This window comes from Alternaria arborescens (genome assembly GCF_004154835.1).
Source record: "Alternaria arborescens strain FERA 675 chromosome Unknown contig_1, whole genome shotgun sequence".
Lineage (NCBI taxonomy): Eukaryota > Fungi > Ascomycota > Dothideomycetes > Pleosporales > Pleosporaceae > Alternaria > Alternaria arborescens.
Genome location: NW_021167856.1, coordinates 1,332,991 through 1,351,930, shown reverse-complemented (window position 1 = coordinate 1,351,930; position 18,940 = coordinate 1,332,991). Strand labels below are relative to the sequence as shown.

At 52.3% G+C, this 18,940-nt stretch overlaps 9 protein-coding genes across 9 annotated transcripts; 4 read left to right on the top strand and 5 right to left on the bottom strand.

Annotated features, from left to right (window-relative positions):
- Positions 1 to 112: 112 nt before the first annotated feature.
- AA0111_g510 (putative beta-glucosidase G) lies at positions 113 to 2,619 on the top strand (the record flags this gene model as incomplete). The annotated part of the gene is made up of 2 exons (XM_028651175.1): positions 113 to 284; positions 335 to 2,619. 2 exons carry the CDS (start codon positions 113 to 115, stop codon positions 2,617 to 2,619), a joined length of 2,457 nt encoding a protein of 818 aa, XP_028511682.1.
- Positions 2,620 to 2,911: 292 nt separating this feature from the next.
- AA0111_g509 (hypothetical protein) lies at positions 2,912 to 3,301 on the bottom strand (the record flags this gene model as incomplete). The annotated part of the gene is made up of 1 exon (XM_028651163.1): positions 2,912 to 3,301. One exon carries the CDS (start codon positions 3,299 to 3,301, stop codon positions 2,912 to 2,914), a length of 390 nt encoding a protein of 129 aa, XP_028512085.1.
- Positions 3,302 to 3,840: 539 nt separating this feature from the next.
- On the top strand, positions 3,841 to 5,179 carry AA0111_g508 (hypothetical protein; the record flags this gene model as incomplete). The annotated part of the gene is made up of 2 exons (XM_028651152.1): positions 3,841 to 4,458; positions 4,514 to 5,179. 2 exons carry the CDS (start codon positions 3,841 to 3,843, stop codon positions 5,177 to 5,179), a joined length of 1,284 nt encoding a protein of 427 aa, XP_028512084.1.
- Positions 5,180 to 5,576: 397 nt separating this feature from the next.
- AA0111_g507 (3-isopropylmalate dehydratase) lies at positions 5,577 to 8,053 on the bottom strand (the record flags this gene model as incomplete). The annotated part of the gene is made up of 4 exons (XM_028651141.1): positions 5,577 to 7,697; positions 7,744 to 7,818; positions 7,872 to 7,903; positions 7,954 to 8,053. The coding sequence occupies 4 exons, from the start codon at positions 8,051 to 8,053 to the stop codon at positions 5,577 to 5,579; spliced, it is 2,328 nt and encodes a 775-aa protein (XP_028512079.1).
- A 915-nt stretch (positions 8,054 to 8,968) lies between these two features.
- Positions 8,969 to 10,447, bottom strand: AA0111_g506 (UDP-N-acetylglucosamine--dolichyl-phosphate; the record flags this gene model as incomplete). Its single annotated transcript, XM_028651130.1, has 3 exons — positions 8,969 to 9,717; positions 9,771 to 10,165; positions 10,215 to 10,447. The coding sequence occupies 3 exons, from the start codon at positions 10,445 to 10,447 to the stop codon at positions 8,969 to 8,971; spliced, it is 1,377 nt and encodes a 458-aa protein (XP_028512078.1).
- Positions 10,448 to 10,880: 433 nt separating this feature from the next.
- On the top strand, positions 10,881 to 12,533 carry AA0111_g505 (hypothetical protein; the record flags this gene model as incomplete). The annotated part of the gene is made up of 3 exons (XM_028651119.1): positions 10,881 to 11,435; positions 11,527 to 12,376; positions 12,427 to 12,533. 3 exons carry the CDS (start codon positions 10,881 to 10,883, stop codon positions 12,531 to 12,533), a joined length of 1,512 nt encoding a protein of 503 aa, XP_028512077.1.
- A 639-nt stretch (positions 12,534 to 13,172) lies between these two features.
- Positions 13,173 to 13,720, bottom strand: AA0111_g504 (hypothetical protein; the record flags this gene model as incomplete). Its single annotated transcript, XM_028651108.1, has 2 exons — positions 13,173 to 13,355; positions 13,418 to 13,720. 2 exons carry the CDS (start codon positions 13,718 to 13,720, stop codon positions 13,173 to 13,175), a joined length of 486 nt encoding a protein of 161 aa, XP_028512076.1.
- Positions 13,721 to 14,532: 812 nt separating this feature from the next.
- AA0111_g503 (hypothetical protein) lies at positions 14,533 to 15,595 on the bottom strand (the record flags this gene model as incomplete). The annotated part of the gene is made up of 3 exons (XM_028651097.1): positions 14,533 to 14,636; positions 14,688 to 15,510; positions 15,560 to 15,595. The coding sequence occupies 3 exons, from the start codon at positions 15,593 to 15,595 to the stop codon at positions 14,533 to 14,535; spliced, it is 963 nt and encodes a 320-aa protein (XP_028512083.1).
- A 316-nt stretch (positions 15,596 to 15,911) lies between these two features.
- AA0111_g502 (hypothetical protein) lies at positions 15,912 to 17,540 on the top strand (the record flags this gene model as incomplete). Its single annotated transcript, XM_028651086.1, has 1 exon — positions 15,912 to 17,540. The coding sequence occupies one exon, from the start codon at positions 15,912 to 15,914 to the stop codon at positions 17,538 to 17,540; it is 1,629 nt and encodes a 542-aa protein (XP_028512082.1).
- Positions 17,541 to 18,940: the final 1,400 nt, after the last annotated feature.

Genomic DNA, 18,940 nt, shown 5'->3' with positions numbered 1-18,940 from the left:
ACTGCCACCGGACGGACGATTGTGCGCCGAGAGAGAAGCAGTATATAAGTACTGCGGTGTAGAACGACAATGGCTATCCAGGCACTCGATTCACCTTCGACAATCCGGAATCATGGCACCTTCTCTCGTCTCTGCAGTGCTCAAGGGCTCTGCCCTCCTGGCTGCAGTCAATGCCCAGAACTTTGCTGGTAGCGGCCGTGACGAAGATGCGTTTGAGTACGTACAGCCGGTCAACACTACTATCTTGACCGAGTATGGTTCCTCACCACCTGTTTACCCTTCGCGTAAGTTATCCTCTATCACTCACTATGGTCATCAATCTAACAGTTTGCAGCAAACATCACTGGCGCTGGTGGTTGGGAGATGGGCCTTGAGAAGGCGAAAGCTTTCGTAGCCCAGCTCACTATTGAGGAGAAGGCCGACATGGTCACTGGTCAAGCCGGACCTTGCGTTGGCAACATCGTTGCTATTCCTCGCCTTGGCTTCCCTGGTCTGTGTCTTCAGGATGGACCTCTTGGAATCCGTGTTGCCGACTACGCCAGCGTCTTCTCTGCTGGTGTATCTGCCGGAGCTACATGGGACAAAGACATCATGTACGAGCGTGGTCACGCCATGGGTAGTGAGTTCAGGGCCAAGGGCTCTCAGATCTTCTTGGGCCCTGTCGCCGGTCCTCTTGGACGTTCCGCCTACGCAGGCCGCAACTGGGAAGGATTCTCCTCCGACCCTTACCTCAGCGGTGTAGCTATGGAGAAGACCATCACCGGTGTTCAGGACGCGGGTGTGCAAGCCTGCGCAAAGCACTGGATTGGCAACGAGCAGGAGATTCTCCGCAACCCCCTCTACGAGAACGAGAACGACAACACAGAGACAACTACTGCAGCTCTCTCATCCAACATCGATGACCGTACCATGCACGAGCTCTACATGTGGCCTTTCGCCAACGCAGCCAAGGCCCGTGCCGCCAGCTTCATGTGCTCATACCAGAGGATCAACGGATCTTACGGATGCCAGAACTCTGCCTCACAAAACGGTCTGCTCAAGACTGAGCTTGGTTTCCAAGGATACGTTATGTCTGATTGGGGTGCCACCCACGCCGGTGTCGCTGCCATCGAGGCCGGTCTTGACATGAACATGCCTGGTGGACTTGGTGCCTACGGTCTGAACTTTGGCACGCCCTCTTACTTTGGTGGCAACATCACTCTTGCTGTCAACAACGGCAGTCTTGACATGTCCCGTGTCGACGACATGGTTATGCGTATCATGACCCCTTACTTCCAGCTCGGCCAAGATCAGGACTTCCCCTCCGCCGACCCCTCAGGTGCTGACCTCAACACCTTCTCGCCCCGCAGCACGTGGACCCGCGAGTACAATCTCACTGGCGAAGTTAGCCGTGATGTCCGTGGCAACCACGGTGAGCTGATTCGCCGACACGGTGCCGCCGGCAGCGTTCTCCTTAAGAACGTTGACCGTACCCTGCCCCTCAAGGCTCCTCGCAACGTCGCCGTCTTCGGTAACGATGCAGGCGAGCCAGTTCGCAGCTCCGTCCTCAACCAGCAGAACTACGAGTACGGCAGTCTCCTCGCTGGTGGTGGCTCTGGTACCGGTCAATTCACCTACATGATCACCCCTCTCCGTGCCATTCAGGACCGCGTCGCTGCTGATGGTGGTATCACCCAGTCCTTCCTCAACAATACTCACATCATCTCCAACAATGTCAGCCAGCTTGTCATTCCCCGCTCCATCCCTGATGTCTGCATTGTCATGCTCAAGACTTGGGCTGAGGAGGGTGCTGACCGTGCTCATCTCGCAAACGATTGGGATGGTGATGAGGTTGTCGAGTCTGTTGCTTCTTTCTGCAACAACACTGTCGTCGTTACTCACTCTGCTGGTGTCAACACCCTCCCATGGTCTGACCACCCCAACGTTACCGCTATCCTCGCTGCCCACTTCCCTGGTCAGGAGTCTGGAAACTCGCTCGTCGACATTCTCTACGGACACGTCAACCCTTCTGGTCACCTTCCTTACACTATTGCCAACAACGGCTCTGACTGGAACGCCCCTCCCACCACTGCTATCAACACCACTGGATACGCTGACTGGCAGAGCTGGTTCGACGAGAAGCTCGAGATTGACTACCGCCACTTCGACCTCAAGAACATGTCTGTCCGCTACGAATTCGGTTTCGGTCTCTCATACACCACCTTTGAGATCTCCGACATTGAGTCTTCCCCTCTTGAGCACAACATCACTTCCCACCCTGAGCAGCTCCCCATCCAGCCTGGTGGTAACCCCGCTCTCTGGGAGGGTCTCTACAACGTCACTGTTTCTGTTGCCAACACTGGTGACGTTGCCGGTGCCACTGTTCCTCAGCTTTACGTCGGCCTTCCCTCTTCCGCACCTGCTGGCACACCCATTCGCCAGCTCCGCGGTTTCGAGAAGGTCTATCTTGAGGAGGGTGAGAGCCAGAAGGTTTCCTTTGAGCTTCAGCGCAGGGACTTGAGCTACTGGGACATTGTCAGCCAGCAGTGGGTTATCCCTGAGGGCGAGTTCACCATCTGGGTTGGTCTCAGCAGCCGTGACCTGAAGGTTCAGGACAGCTTCACTGTTGTTAGCCAGTAGATAGATATTCCCAAGAGGGATTAGCATGTGATCTTAGTTTAACGACCACGCTACGATAATGTATAAGTTTAACGTTCAACTCTACCTCCCTTGCGAAGATCAACCCTATTTTTGTGCTAACCTCTTGATCTGTGCTAGGTGAGAAAACTTGTGGATGGAGAGACTACCTATTATCGCTCTGTGCTTTGCGGACCTCAAGGTATTGTAGAACATTCAGAGAATCAGAGACGAAGCGAGCAAGTTCACATCGTTGCGATAAAATATAGTCATCATCTATCTCCAACAAGACTGATCAACTTGTAGTTGACGTATCACCACCAAAGCTCCATCGCTTCACCAAAAAGTACTCCTCATCAGGCAGTTGCTTGGTGGCGCATGAGGTTTCTTTAGCAATTACCTTCATGAGTTCTTGTTTGTTAATCTGTTGTACAGATCGTTGGATCATACGATCGATCGTTTCGGTTGCAGAATATTTGTCTTTTGCGTCAAGTCCGAGATTCTGATCATCTTGTTCGTCGCTGCCGGCACTTGATGCCACATCCACCATCCAATTGGGGAGGACTACTGCAGACACAGTCTCGCTTTCGGTAGGACAAAAGGCGGTGTAGGTATTCTGTGGTTCCTTGATATTTGTAGTGGCGCCGGCGTGATTAGTACCTGGCTTGAGTATGAAGTTGCCCATATATCTGATTGTGGTGTATGAGTGATGGTCTGAAAACCGGTGTGGGAGCTTAAGTATTGACTCTGAACGCGGGCACGCTCTCTCACCTGGTGGATCTAGCGCAGAACGTGAGAAGCTGTCACCACCAAAACGGGGTAGAATTAGAGGCGAGAGACGAGACCACTCTATTGCGGAAACTGTGCCATACTAAGGGAGTGACTGGATTGTGCGCCTTCTTGACTCAGAAGATGCAAGCTCCTTCTTGGAGCAATGCTTGCTTTTAGTGGACATCAAGACTACGATAGCTATTTTGTCTACTAAAATACTTGAGAGAATACCTTAACACGGGTATAGTGTATGGACTTGTAGACATAGTTGTGCTGGTGGAGTGAAGACGCAAGCGGAAGTCCGAGGCACGTTCCAATCGGAGAAACCCCGGCATCCTCCCCGAAAGTGCAATCGCATAGTCGCGAACTCAAGCTTCCAGCATCAACGCCAAAGAGCTACCACCCCCAGTTTCCAGCTTCCTCACACGCGCACGACGCGCCAATCGCTTCAAAATGGCTGCAGCAGAAGCCGAAGTCGCAGACGCGCTCTACAACCTCCGCCTGAGCATCAAAGCCAGCGCAACACCCATCCTCACCACGAGCGCCGAACCTACACCTGCCGACACCGTCGCTGATCTCTCCGTCGCAACACACGTCTCCTTCAATACCGACTCTGGCGACCACAGAGTGTTTGCGCTGAACACACCCACGCGATTCGCCCCAGATGGCAAGGCGGTTGATTTGCGTAGCTGCTACTTCGCGTGGCTGAACAAGGACGCTTCTGTTACCGACTACTTCGCCGCTGTCCAGACAATCAACGAGGAGCTGCCTAGTGGTGCGGGAGGAAGTGTGCAGAATCTGACCTTCGCGCAGAAGATTGAGCTTATTGCTTGGTTGAGCGGAGAGACGGAGAGCAGTGATAGCATCGCTCCTATAGATGAAGGCGCCCTGGCTGCAGCCGCTGGTGATGCGGCAGCTATTGCAGGCGGAAAGGGCGTTCCAGTTGATGGAGGAAGAGGCACCAAAGTAGGGAGCGCGGGCAAGATGGTGGATGCGCGGTTACTGCAAATCTACGACGGAGAAAGGAAGATGGGGGACCACAACAGCGTGCTGAGAGGTACCAAGAACGTCGTATGTATCACCCAGCTTGTTAATATCGTCACAACGGTAGACTAACACATACCAGGACTTCTCATCTTACCGCAAGATCGCCAGTACATTCCTCCGCTCACGCCCCGACGCCAACAAAATCCCTGCGCCTCAACCTGCCCTGGTCGCGAACCTCCAAAAGCGTACTCAGCGCCGTCTGCAACCCATTATCCTCCTTTCTCCATCCGCCTCATCCCTCCTCCGTACCTCGAACGTAAAAACCTTCCTGAGCGACGGCATCTTCATCCCACCCAATACCACAGACTCGTCCAGCACATCCGCCTCAGCAAACATGATCCAGATCCAACGTCTCCTCCCCTCCATCTCCTCACAACCGTTGACATTTATCTGCGTTGACTCCACCGCCAGTTTCAAGCCTACATACTGGAGCCGTGTAGTTGCCATCTTCACTACAGGCCAGCTCTGGCAATTCAAGAGCTACAAGTACACCCAGCCAGCTGAGCTTTTTGCAAACTACCCGGGTATTTTCGTGGGCTGGAGCTCAGAAGAGCCACCGGAGACGGTCAAGCAGCTGGGTAGGGGTGTGCTGCCTGTAGGCGTAGACAAGTGGACGGGAAGCGAAAAGGGTAGGTGGAGGGATCGCGAGGTTGTAGAGAGAATTTGGGGCAGGATCGAGGAGGGCATGCGGAAGGGCGGTTGGACTAGAGATGGACCTGGTCTCGCTGGGCAGCAGGGACGATAAGAATCGAGACCATGTGTGCCTTAATAGGGGTCGAGTTTGTATCGATATGTTACGGAAGTCTATGCTGGGGTTCCTGGGTGTTTAGGCGTTGGATTACCATGCATGGTCGGCATAGCGCGCGGTGTATACCTTCCAAAAGCTGGTTTTGCGTGTACTAGATTTGACGGAAGAACAAATTCAACGTACAATAGCGACATGTTCAGACCATTCAACTAAAATACAATCGGTTGTGACAGTCATTCATTCATATATGTCATTCAAATCCGTGATATCTCATCCCAATTAGAAACACCTTTGATCCAAAACCCGCAGAGCAGCCGCTCGCCAGATGTAAACGATAACTCCTGATAGATAGACCGAGGTCATAACTTTTTTTTCTCCCTCTAACCTGTGCCGTCTACCACTCCAGTGGTTCGGTAATCTCCTCTCCACGGTTGGTCTTGGGCACCGGTTGCGCCTGGACCTTGACCGGTCCGCGTCCATGCCTCTTCAAGTACCCACTTCCATCCAGCCAAGGCCAGACGGCTGTGCGCTTCTGCTCATGCTTCTCGATCTTGTCGACGTTGGCCATGGTCAGGCCAATGTCATCGAGTCCGTTAACAAGGCAATGTTTCCTGAACTCCTCAACTTCAAACTTGGCCAGTTCGGTTCCATCCGCAGCACGGATGACTTGGTTGGGAAGGTCGACTTCGATTTCTTTGCCAGCGTTCGCTTCGTCAGCGACGCGTTTCAGGACAGCCTCGTCTCCGATACGGATGGGCAGCATGCCGTTCTTGAAGGTGTTGTTAAAGAAGATGTCGCCGAACGATGGGGCGATGATGCATTTGATGCCGAAATCGAGGAGCGCCCAGGGTGCGTGCTCGCGACTTGAACCGCAGCCAAAGTTGGGTCCTGTGCATACTAGAATCTTTGAGTTGCGGTAAGGCTCCTTGTTCAGTACAAAGGATGGGTCTTCCTTGTCACTGCCAGCTTCGAAGCGCCAGGCGTGGAAGAGAGCACTGCCGAGACCAGAACGCTTGATGGTCTTGAGGAACTGCTTGGGGATAATGGCGTCGGTGTCGATGTTTGCCACGTCCATGGGCGCCGCGTATCCGCGAAGAGTCTCGAACTTGGGCATACCGGCTGAGGCGCTGCCTGTGCTGCTAGTGTTCGAGGCGGTGTGCTGAGGTCCAGAGCTGGGAAGGTCCATAATCTTTTCGAACTCTTCGTCACTGCTGGGAGGCTCGACTTGAGCGTCCAGCTCGATCTTCGGTGAGCCCTTAGCCTGTGCCGGAGCCTGCGGGGCGAGTTTCCGTACATCGGCAAGGTTTCCTACGATAGCGGCAGCGGCGGCCATAGCAGGCGACATGAGATGTGTTCGGCCACCAGCACCCTGTCGGCCCTCGAAGTTTCGGTTGGAGGTTGACGCACATCGCTCGCCAGGTGACAGAATGTCGGGGTTCATGCCCAAGCACATTGAGCATCCAGCCTCTCTCCACTCGAACCCGGCATCACTGAAGATCTTGTCAAGACCTTCGGCCTCTGCCTGCTTCTTAACCAGACCAGAACCCGGGACGATCATAGCACGCTTGATGTTAGAAGCCACCTTCTTGCCCTCAACGATTTGAGCAGCTGACCGAAGATCCTCGATACGAGCATTTGTGCAGGATCCGATGAAGATCTTGTCAAGGGGAATCTCCTGCATCGGGGTGCCGGCAGTCAGGCCCATATACTTCAGAGCACGTTCGCACGCCAGCTTCTTGGTCGCATCCTCAAAGTCGTCGGGTCCAGGTACAACGCCAGTGATGGGGATGACATCCTGTGGCGAAGTGCCCCAAGAGACTGTCGGGGCAATGTCCTTTGCGTCAATCGAGACCTCAATGTCGTATTTGGCGCCCTCGTCGGACTTAAGTCCAAGCCAGTAGTTGCAAGCTTTCTTCCACTCTGGGCTGTCGACCTTGGGTGCAAGGGTCTTTCCCTTGAGATAATCGATAGTGATCTGATCAGGCGCGATCATACCAGCTCGTGCGCCACCTTCGATTGACATGTTGCAAATCGACATACGCGCCTCCATGCTCAAGCCGCGGATAGCCGAGCCACAGAACTCGATGACGGCACCTGTTCCTCCAGCCGTGCCAATCTTGCCAATGACGTGCAGGATAATGTCCTTGCTGCCAACACCAGGTCCGAGTTCTCCGTCGACCTGAACCTTCATGTTCTTACTCCGCTGTGTGATGATGGTCTGGGTGGCCAAGACGTGTTCTACCTCGCTGGTACCGATACCAAAGGCGAGAGCACCGAAAGCGCCATGTGTGGATGTGTGACTGTCACCGCATACGACTGTGGTGCCGGGCAGCGTGAAGCCCTGTTCAGGTCCGATGATGTGCACGATGCCCTGCCTCTTGTCGTCAAGGCCAAAGTATGTGAGGTCGAAGGCCTTGACGTTCTCCTCGAGAGTCATGCATTGTAACCGCGAGTCGGTCTCTTCGATGAATTTCTCGGTCGTGGTGAGGTTTTTCCGCGAGGCGGTAGGGATGTTCTGTTGCTGTTAGTCGCTGATGTATTCCCCGGAATGGGGAACATACGTGGTCGACTGTGGCGAGGGTGCAGTCTGGTCTTCGTACTCGGCGGCCGGCGTTTCGGAGACCCTCGAATGCTTGCTGTGGTTGTATAAGCGTGCGCACTTAAGTTACGGATTGCGAGATCTGCCTACTGGTGATGTCACTTCGTGGACAAGATGCCTATCTGCGCAGCAGTCAGTACAGAACAAGTAGGCTACACAGCGCAGTACATACCAATATACAGAAGGATTGTGCCATCCTCCTTCTCTTCGACGATGTGGTCTTCAAAGACCTTGTCGTACAGGGTCTGCGGCGGTTTTACTGCAGACGGCATTTTGAATATATATGGGTTATGAGTAGTACAACAAATTCAATTTGAGTGCACTGAAAAGTTGAGAATGAGCAATAGAAGTAAGAGACACTCGGCAAGGGCAGGGACTGGCTTAAATGAGGCGCATGTGGGAACTCAAATCGCTGGAAGGCGAACGAGGCACAAAAAGATGCCGGCCGATGTTCGGAGTCGACGACAAGAGGGGCACAGCCGCCAATCACGCTGCGATTGATGACGGACCACTTCGGCCTCCACCGCTGTCGGGCTGCGTTATTTCACTATCTAGTAGGTGATAATTCACGATGCTGATCTTGAGCCATTAGAGACGCAAGGAACCTTGCCGCGCATCTCGTCTGGCGCTGAGAGAGCTACTCTAGGCACTGTTTCCGCTACCGATGACGACGTTCACGTGCGAAGAGGTCCGACTCTGCCCCGCACCGTGCATGCCCCACTGCACCGCCTCTCGATCCATCTGCAAAAGTCAGCCAATTTCCCAGCCCTCCGATTTGACATTTCATGAGCATGTTTCCAGGACGGTTGACGTTGCCCTGGCTAACCCACACGTTTACCCAAGCGTTGTAATGTTGAACGTAGGACTTTACAAACGGTGCAAATGTTTGCGAGAGGCGGTCAAATGGGGAAAAAAAGAAACCACCTCGATAGGAGGGCGAATTGCTTCTTTCGATAGGAATCCTTCGATAGAATCAATACTCCTTCTTCAACTTCAAACCTATCAGGGCACGGTAAGCAGCATATGCCGAAGTCATATATCTACTCGGTATCAGGACATTGCCGGCCGGCCCATGTAATATATGACTTTTAAGTACATTTCGTTTTACCACTACTCGAGCAGACAACGCCATGTGAATAGTTTACATGTCCCACAACCCGTCAATCTATACACACATATCCATACATCTACAGATTGTCCGCGGTGAAGATAAGCAAAGCCATCCGATGTCGTACAAACAGCCCTAGAACTCCAACCGCGAACTGGAACGCGAGCAAACCCATGGCTAAGCGGTCTTCCCGCATTGGACCGAACCATACTAACCATAAATTGATTAGTGTAAAATTGCTCGACGAAACCACCTGCCCCTTCGCATCAATCTCAACATCAAGCATCCGAAGCCGGTGCAGCACCTTGAGGCTCTCCGCTATCGGTCGTCGTAATGGTTTGGTAAATTCGACGCGCGATGGCTCCAGTAGTCCTGTCCGTGCGTTGAAATGCGGAAGCCGATGTCGGGGACATGGTACGATATGGAAGAGCTGGGGTGCCGAGTAGACGAAGTTGAACGCTTGCGGTATGAGCAGCAAGATCAGCGTTTTACTGAAATGGCCGAGGATAGCGACTACAGCGAATACCATGCCCGCAAAATAGCAGTAAGTATCCCCCACAAACACCTTTGCTGGATACCAGTTGTGCATCAGTAGAGCCAACGAGACACCGATAAATGGTAGTAGCAAATACAGCGAGAACAGATGGGAGTCTGTTGCAGGATGCGGATACGTCGTGAATGGCGAGAGATAGAGCATGTCGTTGCCAACAATCAGGACTGCGATGACTATAGACTGAGCCACCTCGATACCGTTGATACCCGCCAGGATGTTGATGCTATTTGAGGAGAAGATGGACATGAGCGCCATGTAGACGTAGTACAGCCAGCCTGGACGTATATCAGTACCTCGTTTCGTAATCATGCTCGACATGGATGCATACCTAGATCAAAGAGTTCGCCCAGGTAAGGTCTCAGTGGTACCGGGACAACCATCTGTGTGACGCCAAAGTCGACAAAGTAGACGACGAGCATGGGAATGACTGCAAATGCGGGGATGAGCACCTTGTGTCGCCATCTTATGTCGAACAAATCGTCACCAATTCCAAGCAGTACGATAGACTGAAGGGAGAGAATAGCGGATAGGTAAGATGCAAGCTTGTTGTGGGGAAATCTGTGTAGTAGCCTCCCGGTCTCGATCAGCTCCAATTCCTTTATGATATCCCTGTTGCCACCCCCTGACGTTGCGACTACAATGTCCTTGTAGAAAGGCCATGGTATGAAGAAGATCAGGACGAAAAGGTACACCATCGCACACACTGCTCCCATCATCTCAGGGCTGTTTCCGTCAGTTAATTGACAAGCGGATCAGAGTACGTGGCACTTACATCTCAATCTGTTTGAGCTTGCAGAGATCTCGCCCCTTGAAGCCACGCTTCATGAAAGCATTTCCAAGCCATCGTATCAAGGCATAGCAGAACGCAAACGCTAGACCACTGAGCGCTATCGACGCAACAAGCGGCTCACCGTCACCATGAAGAGTGTTGGTCAGCACCCCAAGGCAGGCGATAGACAAGGAAAGCAGTGAAAGCGTCTCTGTCGATGACAGCGCACTCGTCATGGTGACTGTAATTGTGTTGAATGCCGTGGTGACGGCGGATCTTGGCACGTAGACGCCTGTAGTTGTTGACTCCGCCCAGCCGTTTACTGTCGCGACAATATCAGCGACGGTCGCGCAACTCCCTCACAACAGCATCAACTGAGCTCGCCGCTCTGCCCAATAATAACCTCTTTGTCTGATTCCGGAGCCTGATTTCGCGTGAAGTGTTCGAACCGGACTTGAGACTGACAGAGAAAGCCAGCAGATAGATCCACAAGTTTCAGCAACGAGCCAGAAAAGCTCACGACGTGAGCGAGAGACGACAAGAGCAGAACGATCTGCACGAAGTTGTGGTTGCGGTGTTTGGTGAGTAGAGATTCTGGCAAGGTGTTGTTTCGGCTTCTTCCTGCTCTGCTAACCCGAAACGATAGACCCACGAACATTGGCATCAAACATGGCCGGCAACAACAACGCGGGCGCCCCGGCAAGGACCGATCATCTCTTGGACGGTCTGAACGCCGTAAGCACTCACCTTACTTCACCAAACTTCCTTCGACAACTGACTGCGTCCCGTCTGCCGTCGGCTGCGGTGAGCGATTCGTCGTCCTTGAGCCCCACCAAAGACGAAGCACGGTCGCGTGCACGCAAGCCGGACTTCAACATCGCCGTCGCGCTCGAAGATGAAATCGAGGACGCAGACCTGATCGCTCCCCTGATTCAAGAGCCTTGTGCCGACGGTAGCACAGGTAGTATTGAGCAGCGCGTCGTCGACCACCTAGAGGTGAACTTCGTGGACGCGCATCGCGTCTACGCCAAGATGGCTGCAGCGCAGAGCTTCCAGACCTTCTCGCATGGCCACCAGGACCTCGTACTCGCCGTCGACTTCAATTACTTCGGCACGCGCATGGTCACGGCAAGTTCAGACCACCGTGCCAAGGTCTGGGACAAGAAGGACGATTCGTGGACCCTCGTCGAGAGCTGGAAGGCTCACAATGCTGAGATCATCGATGTAAGTTATCTAATCTTCAGCCGCAAATCTCCTTTCGGTCGCCTGCATGTCATTTCGCCACCTTTGTGAACCATCGCTAATCTGATGCTAGATCAAGTGGAACGGCCCGTTCATGGGCGAGGTCGTCGGCAGTATTGGTGAAGATGGCCACTGCAAGATCTGGCAAGAGGATGCTACTGAGGTGGCCATGTCTGGCAATCGCTTCAAGCTGATCTACAACCTGCAGTCGTTGACCAACGCTCCATTCATGTCTTTGGACTTTAAGAACATCATGCAGGAGACTTGGCTCGCGCTCATCACCCGCGACGGCTATCTCACTGTGTATGAGCCTCAAGACCAGAGTAACCTCCATGAGTGGACTATCCTGGCAGAGCGCTGGGTCTCCGAGAACAATCCTCCAGAGCGCCAAGATGAAGTGGGCTTCAAGGTCGTTTTTCACAAGGAAAAGCTGCCATGCTGGACCGCCATTACCGCTGGCCTCGATCGGAAGTCGCTATCCCTCGCTGTTGCCGCTATGAAAGACGTCCTCATCTTCCGAACTGACAAGGCCAAGCGCTTTTTCCAGGTTGCAAAGCTGGAGGGTGCGCGCCAGATCATTCGAGACTTGGCTTGGGCTAACGGCTCTATGCGGGGCTACGATATCTTGGCCACAGCTAGCAAAGACGGAGCTATTCGCATCTATGAGCTTCGCACGCAGACCGATGATAAGAGCGCTGCGCCTGGAACTGCATCGTCATCGGCTCCGCTGTCAGTATCTCCGCGAGGTCATCGACAGAACGCGCCATCTGGAATTGGAGCTGGACTGGCCGGAGCTTCGAAGGCTCCCGATGCGTCTCTCGAAAACGAGCAGTATCCTGGTCGCATCAAGCAGAAGGCAGAGATGACAGATGAGCTGACCAACCATCACGGAGCAGTTTGGCGTGTCACATTCTCACAGATGGGTAAGCCAGTCCAACGGAACATGCATGGCTACAGCTAACAGCTAATATAGGTGATCTTCTCGTTACTACTGGAGACGATGCCAGCATTCGCACCTGGAAGAAGGCCGCTGACGGCCACTGGCAGGAATACGCCCAGATTGAGACCGCCGAAGACTAGCGGGCTAATCCAATTCTGGTATGCCCAAGTTCCAGATGCGTTTCCGACACATTGTGGTTCAACATGAAAGCATGATTATGATATTTACGGCGTTGGTGGTAGATGAATTGGCAATGGTCTTTTGGCAAGCAGGTATCGCAAGCTAAGCGCACTGCACAACGAACGACTCTGGGATCATTTAGGGCGAGTTTTGTACGACTCATTCTCGGTGTTTAGGCATATGAAGAACATCACACGGCACACGACGCAGTGGTGCATTCTGGCTACCGCACTCCGTCAAGTCATCCCACGTTTGGATACCCACGGCTATCCATCACGGAGCTTCAGCCATATCATGGTGGGAACTTCAACTCTCTGTATAGTACAAGTATCGATCGACCAAGTATAAAGTGGCGTTTCGTGTTATATCGTATTGTCCGATGCCAACATTCGCTTTGTTGATATAGAAACAGCGCAGGGCAGAACATATAGCCCTGAAGCAGGCCGATAACGTACTCTATTACCAGTATTTGCGTATTTCTGGATGATATAGGTTGTCATGTTGCACCTAGGGGGTATATGTAGAATGATAGGTGAACAGCCACAAGGCGCGGGAACTGAAAGCTGTCCAGATAAGAGGTACTATCGATAAGGCCGTGGTTACCTCCCAACGAGCGCATCCTTCATCTCTGGGTATTCTCTCCATAGGTTGACTAGCGGGAGAAACAGGTTCTTCTGCACCTCTTTTCCTTCTTGTTCAGCCTTTGCTTGCTCTCCAGCCCAAGCCCACATCTGTGTCCAGGGAATCCAACTCCACGCAGCACACTTGTGCGGTTCCATGGGCTACCAAGTTTATCAGCTCTCCATTCTCGACTGCCGATACACTAGGACAAACGAGAGCTTACCATCGGTGTCTTGTTATCGCCAGTGATGGTACAAGTGACGAAGATAGTCACGTAGTGCTTCCCCTCTCCAAACACATCATTTGTAGCAGTCAGAAATTTGATGTTGCCCACCTCAAGCCCTGTCTCTTCCAACACCTCTCTTGCAGCCGTTTCAGCGAATGATTCGCCGTACTCGAGGTGGCCTCCGGGGCACTGGAGAGTACCTGCGCCATGGGAGCCTGCGCGCTCTCCCATGACAATGTTCCCTGCATTATCGTGGATGATGACACCTACACCAATCTTGGGTCGCTCTGCTTCTGTCATGCTGGGTGAATATGCTGAATACTTGCTCGCTGATAGATTCTGATTACAAGGTCGAATTGCAGAAGTCGTGAACACCTCTACTGGCTGAGGCTGCATGTGTGAGTCTTCCTCGAGGTCGCTACGCGCTAGCGCTCGATGCGTCCTAGCTGGGGGGCTAATCAGAAGTTATACTCCCCCAAACCGCACCATCCTCAGCTCCTCATTGCAATAACTTGTTATTTCCACTGTATCAATCGTCTGATTTCCATGAGATGCTTGTAGCGGGCTTGAGATGTCAGGGCCTAGAATCTTTGAAGCTGCATGAGGACTAGAGACTGAGTGGGGTAGAAAAGCGTTGCATGATACTAGGGACGTGGTAGGATTAGCGTGCGTAGATTAATCGAACTGAAGACGTGGCCATTCTGATAGTGGATCCGACGGCGGTTGTATCTGAACATGGAGGATGAGGCATCACTCAATTGTACTGAACAAATTTCTATTGAGTATATAATTATCCCAATGACCACTTCCTTTCATCCAATCAGGCTTCGTGGCGCAATGGTAGCGCGTCAGATTCCAGTACCACCTGGAGCTTCCTGAAGGTTAGGCGTTCAAATCGCCTCGAGGTCACACCTGATTCAATTCTTTTTGGCCAAAGAGAGCAGCAATCTTTTTGCTGCTGTGTGGATCCGATGCGTTGATGCATCATTGTGCTTGGTCGATTGCGGTAAAGAGGGGTGGCTCCACCGAAAAGAACCGAGGATCTGGGCCGACATTTTTGCTGAACCATGTTCATTTCTGAGACTGTTGTGTATTTGCTGAGATTGCGGGAACTATCCGAAAGATCCGAAGACGACTGCTTTGCCAGATGAATTGTCCTCCTGCAGCATAGACTTCTCGAGCATCAGAAGGAGATGCGACGTTCTTATGAGCAGTTCTACCCTGTATCAGCAGTCGGCCCAAGAGAAAGGACGGCGCGACAACTTACCGTCAAGCTCGATATCGTAAGTAACTGGCATATCCTCATCGGTGCTGATAAGGATCGGTGCGTCCCTTCGAAGTTTCCTCTCCCTCACATTGAAACGTATACCGCTGTCTTTCCTGGGACTAACCCACAGAATGCGCGGATCTTCCAAGTCCGCCTTCTCTTCTTTTACTTCTCTTACGACCTCTTTCCCCTTACCTATTTCCTCCACGATCTCAATTGGTACTTCTGTGTTAGTCTTCGATCCTTTCGCCGCGATGTCGTGTAGCCACTCTCTCCACACTCGAAGTACGCCTTCCTCAATGTCAACGAAATTGGTAAAGAGATTATGAGATCCAATCTTCACAAGGTTGGTCTGCGCGACCAGCTGCGTGAACAGTTCATGCGCCTCCAATCCCAGCGTCTGCTTGACCGTTTCACCTTGGTACTTCTCCTGCACTGCCCCTGGAAAGGTGCGACTGCCAGGTACGTCTCCAGGTCTTGGCTTCACTCTCCGCCCGCCCGCTTCAAGATCGCGCCTATGTGGACGGAAGCGAGAGTACATGTTATACATATCGCCTAGTCTACCAACCTCTTTTGTGCTCGAATTCGACTCATCGTACTGTGTCAAGCCGTCGGTGCATCTGTATGTACAAAAATATGGCGGCTCGGTGAGTTTCGCGGAGGGGTGGAAACATTCGAGTAGCACAGAGTGCGAGTGCAATTCTGCAGCTGCAACAAGCCGGTTATGCAGGATGCGTAGGATAAGCGTGTATATACGGTGCGATATTGTGGTCAACTTTAAGAGTTCAGGTGTCGGCATAGGAGTGAGGAGATGTAAGAGCAACTGCAATGGTTAGCATCTTGCTGTCAATACAGATCAACAGACAGCAAACCTCGTTGGGGAGTCTGTAAAGATAGCATTCTTCCATCTTGACAACTATGATCGTACTCGAAATAGTTCCACGACGTGTAGTTACAGTATCCCGCAAGCGAAAGCCGTCCAGCATGGGCGAAAGGAGCAACACCAGGGACCGGAGATAAGATATCGTCATCGCGATGCTAGGCTCATTTTGGAAGACCGAGGCTTATCTGCATTGGGCTAGCGCTTCAACAAGACGCGCTTTCCCGTTCAAGCTTCACCACTCACTTTCTCTGCCCATAACGCGAAACACACCTTTTCAACTAACGTTCGGCATACGAAGCAGTGGGTACAGTACGCTTGTATTGCTGCGGTCACTATTCATCATGCAAGGCTTTGTCCGTGGAAGAACAGGCAGTCCTTCCAATGCCCAACCTCAAGGCAAGCCCGATCGACAAGCTAATGCTGCAAGCGCGAGGGTACCCGCAAAGAATGGACATCATCGTCTGCAATCTCAAGCTCCCTCTGAAACCATAGCGCATGGATACACCAATGCTAAAAACAGCTCAGCTGTGTTGCAACAACCTCCCCGACATCGCCAGTCAGGTTTGGGTCCAGGTCAGAAGCGTGATCCTTACGACACTGACGCAGAGAGTATCGACACCACAGTAAACCAGTCTGTTGTGCAGGTCGAAGATAGCCAGCAGAAAGAGCAACATCACCAACCGCAAGGTCAAGTTGAGGATTATGAGGAGAGCTCGGAAGTGGAAGATGAAGACGAAGCAGATGAATATGGAGACGGAGTAGATGAGCTGGAAGGCCAGTATTACTACGAAGGCTATGAACTGACAAAAGAAGGTGAAGATTATCTTCACCAGGCCAATCTTGGCCACCTCTCCAACGCTGACAAGATTTCGTTCCTGCGAGACGCGCACAACGGAGGACTCCCAATCATCGAAGGCGACTCATATCCGAGCACCACTAATGGTGAGCTTTCAGAGTGGGGAGGTGGACAAGAAGCAGCTCCCAACTTCCACAACGGTGGTGGTCCCATGTCTCAACGCCAGAGCGTCAATAACCAAGCTGTACGCATGGCGGCCTCACAGCCTCCGCCACAACAGCAAGGCCGAAATGTTCCAATTGCCAGCCACAACATGCATACTTCGTCACAAATGTTCCAGCACGGTGCAAACCTTCGCGAGCAGTCGCGCACAACCGCACACATTTCGCAACATAGGGCCCAAAGCATCCAGCAATCTACCCCGGCCCTGCCCGCCAGTCAGCACCAAAACCATAGTCGAGAAGTACCCTATGTCACTGCTCAACCACCGACCTACTTGAATTCCCATCCTATTCCACATGCTCAGCCCAGTACCTCTCAGCAAAAGTCCGCCCGGCAGGCCCCGGATCCTCGAACGCAAACCCCGGTCAATCAGAACATCATGTCCACCAAGCCACCTGCGCCAACTAGGCTTCCACCTCCATTACCTGCTATCCAAGCGCCTTTCGTGCAGGAGCAAATGATTGAGCAGGCTCCGGTTGAAGACATTGAGGCTGCCCCACTTGAAGACTACGATTCGGAGACGCTACTAAAGAAGAAATACGAAGAACTCAAGAATGAGCCCTTTGATGTTAATCCTCGTGCGCCACCGCCGATGCTCGTTGAGGAAGAACTCCAGAAACCGCTCGTTGAGCGTCTGCCTCTTGTACAAAAGAACCTTGATGAAGGTCAGCAAGCTCAGTTCTTCCGCTCTCTACCTACTACCGAGTGGGAGGATGCTGGGGACTGGTTTCTCGACCAATTCCAGGATATCGTACAGCGCACAAAGCAGGCAAGGCAAAAGAAGCGTAAGCTAGCGCAGGAGTTTGAGGCAGAAGTTGAGAAGCGCTACGAGCATGTTTCAAAGAAGCAGCACCAAGTTCAAGAGGCTATGCACAAGATGAAGGAGCAGGGTGAAGGTCTGATGCCTAGGAGCCCGAGACCTTCCAAGAGCCCTAGGTCTAGGAGAGGCTGATAGCGAGAGCTTCCGAGATCCCTATTCCTTCCAGGTGCTGCTTGGTGACTACATGACGTGACGCATTGGTGAAGGGTACCCATGGTGACTGTGTACCACAGAGATGGTGCATAGGCAGCGTATCAAGTGTTTTTCGTGTACTATATACCCATATCCGTTAGTATAGATACTGTTCGAGCTCAAAAGTCATGTGCATTGCTTTCTTTCCAATCGCATATTGTTTCCATTTCGCGCCTGTTTTATACAAAGAGGCTGGGCTTTCCTAGACGGCAACGATCGTGCACTTAGCAAAATCGCAAGCGACATCACTGCTTTCCGAAGCATCAGTCCTGAACACTTCATTCTCTGTTATTATTGCGTATGGCCATCCAGTAAATCGCCGACAGGTAAGTTTATCGCTCACCTTCTGCGTCAGGCTCTCCACCTTTCGCGTAGGTAGCTTATGGCTGCCTCTGAACGATCGCATCTTAGACAAGACTGCAAGCATGATCGCATTTATGCCCAGTGATAGGCCTTCGATGTCACAGATGGAGAAAGGCACTGCGAGAAGGTGTTGTTCGGAGTGCATTTTATGAGCAAAAAAGCTCGAGGGTACCAAGACGTAGTCCTGAAAGCTACATCGTTATATCTCAATTCTGATTAGACCTTCGTAACTACAGCACGTCGTATCTCGAAATGACCCCTTTTTACTGTGATTTATTTCTCCTTCGCACACTTGCTAGTGCCCTTAATTGAGGACTAGGGCCGAACAACTATGCGGAAATTCCTTGACGATGGTTTGGTAATTCGCTTTCTTCCTCGGGAATGATGGGAAAAGACAGAATGGCATGACCAGGTCAACGCAACGAATCATGAAGAGCTGCGGCGATGAACGAAGATCTACGATCTCAGCACTACTGGCACCTGGGATGGGGTAATGTACGCTGGACGCTAAACGCGATAAACTTTAGCGCATGGATGTCGACCACGCGGACTTGATGGCTTCGACGACTGTGCATAGCATGGCTGGACGAAAAGGCGTTTCTCAGTCGGCCACTTACGATATCTAGTTCAGAACGACGCGCGGAGTTTACTAAAGACGCATACACTTGCGACCTCCATGAGCATACTAGGGTAAGACGAGCTACGAAACGAACCACGCGATGAGAGAGAGCATTGCGTAAGCAGGAGGCAGGACGTCGCACGTAAGAGTGAAACTCATGTGAAAATCCTACGCGGCGGAGGCGGAGTCGGCATACGCGGAAGGAACTGTTCAGGCCTCCGGATCCACCTTCTGCGAAGTTCGCCTTGCTCGGAACATGACGGAAGCTTGGCATGTCAGCGTTGACTACATCATTGGGATGTAGCTTTCGACCCAGTATTTTCCGGATTTAGTGGACGAGTAAATCCACGTCTTCGTA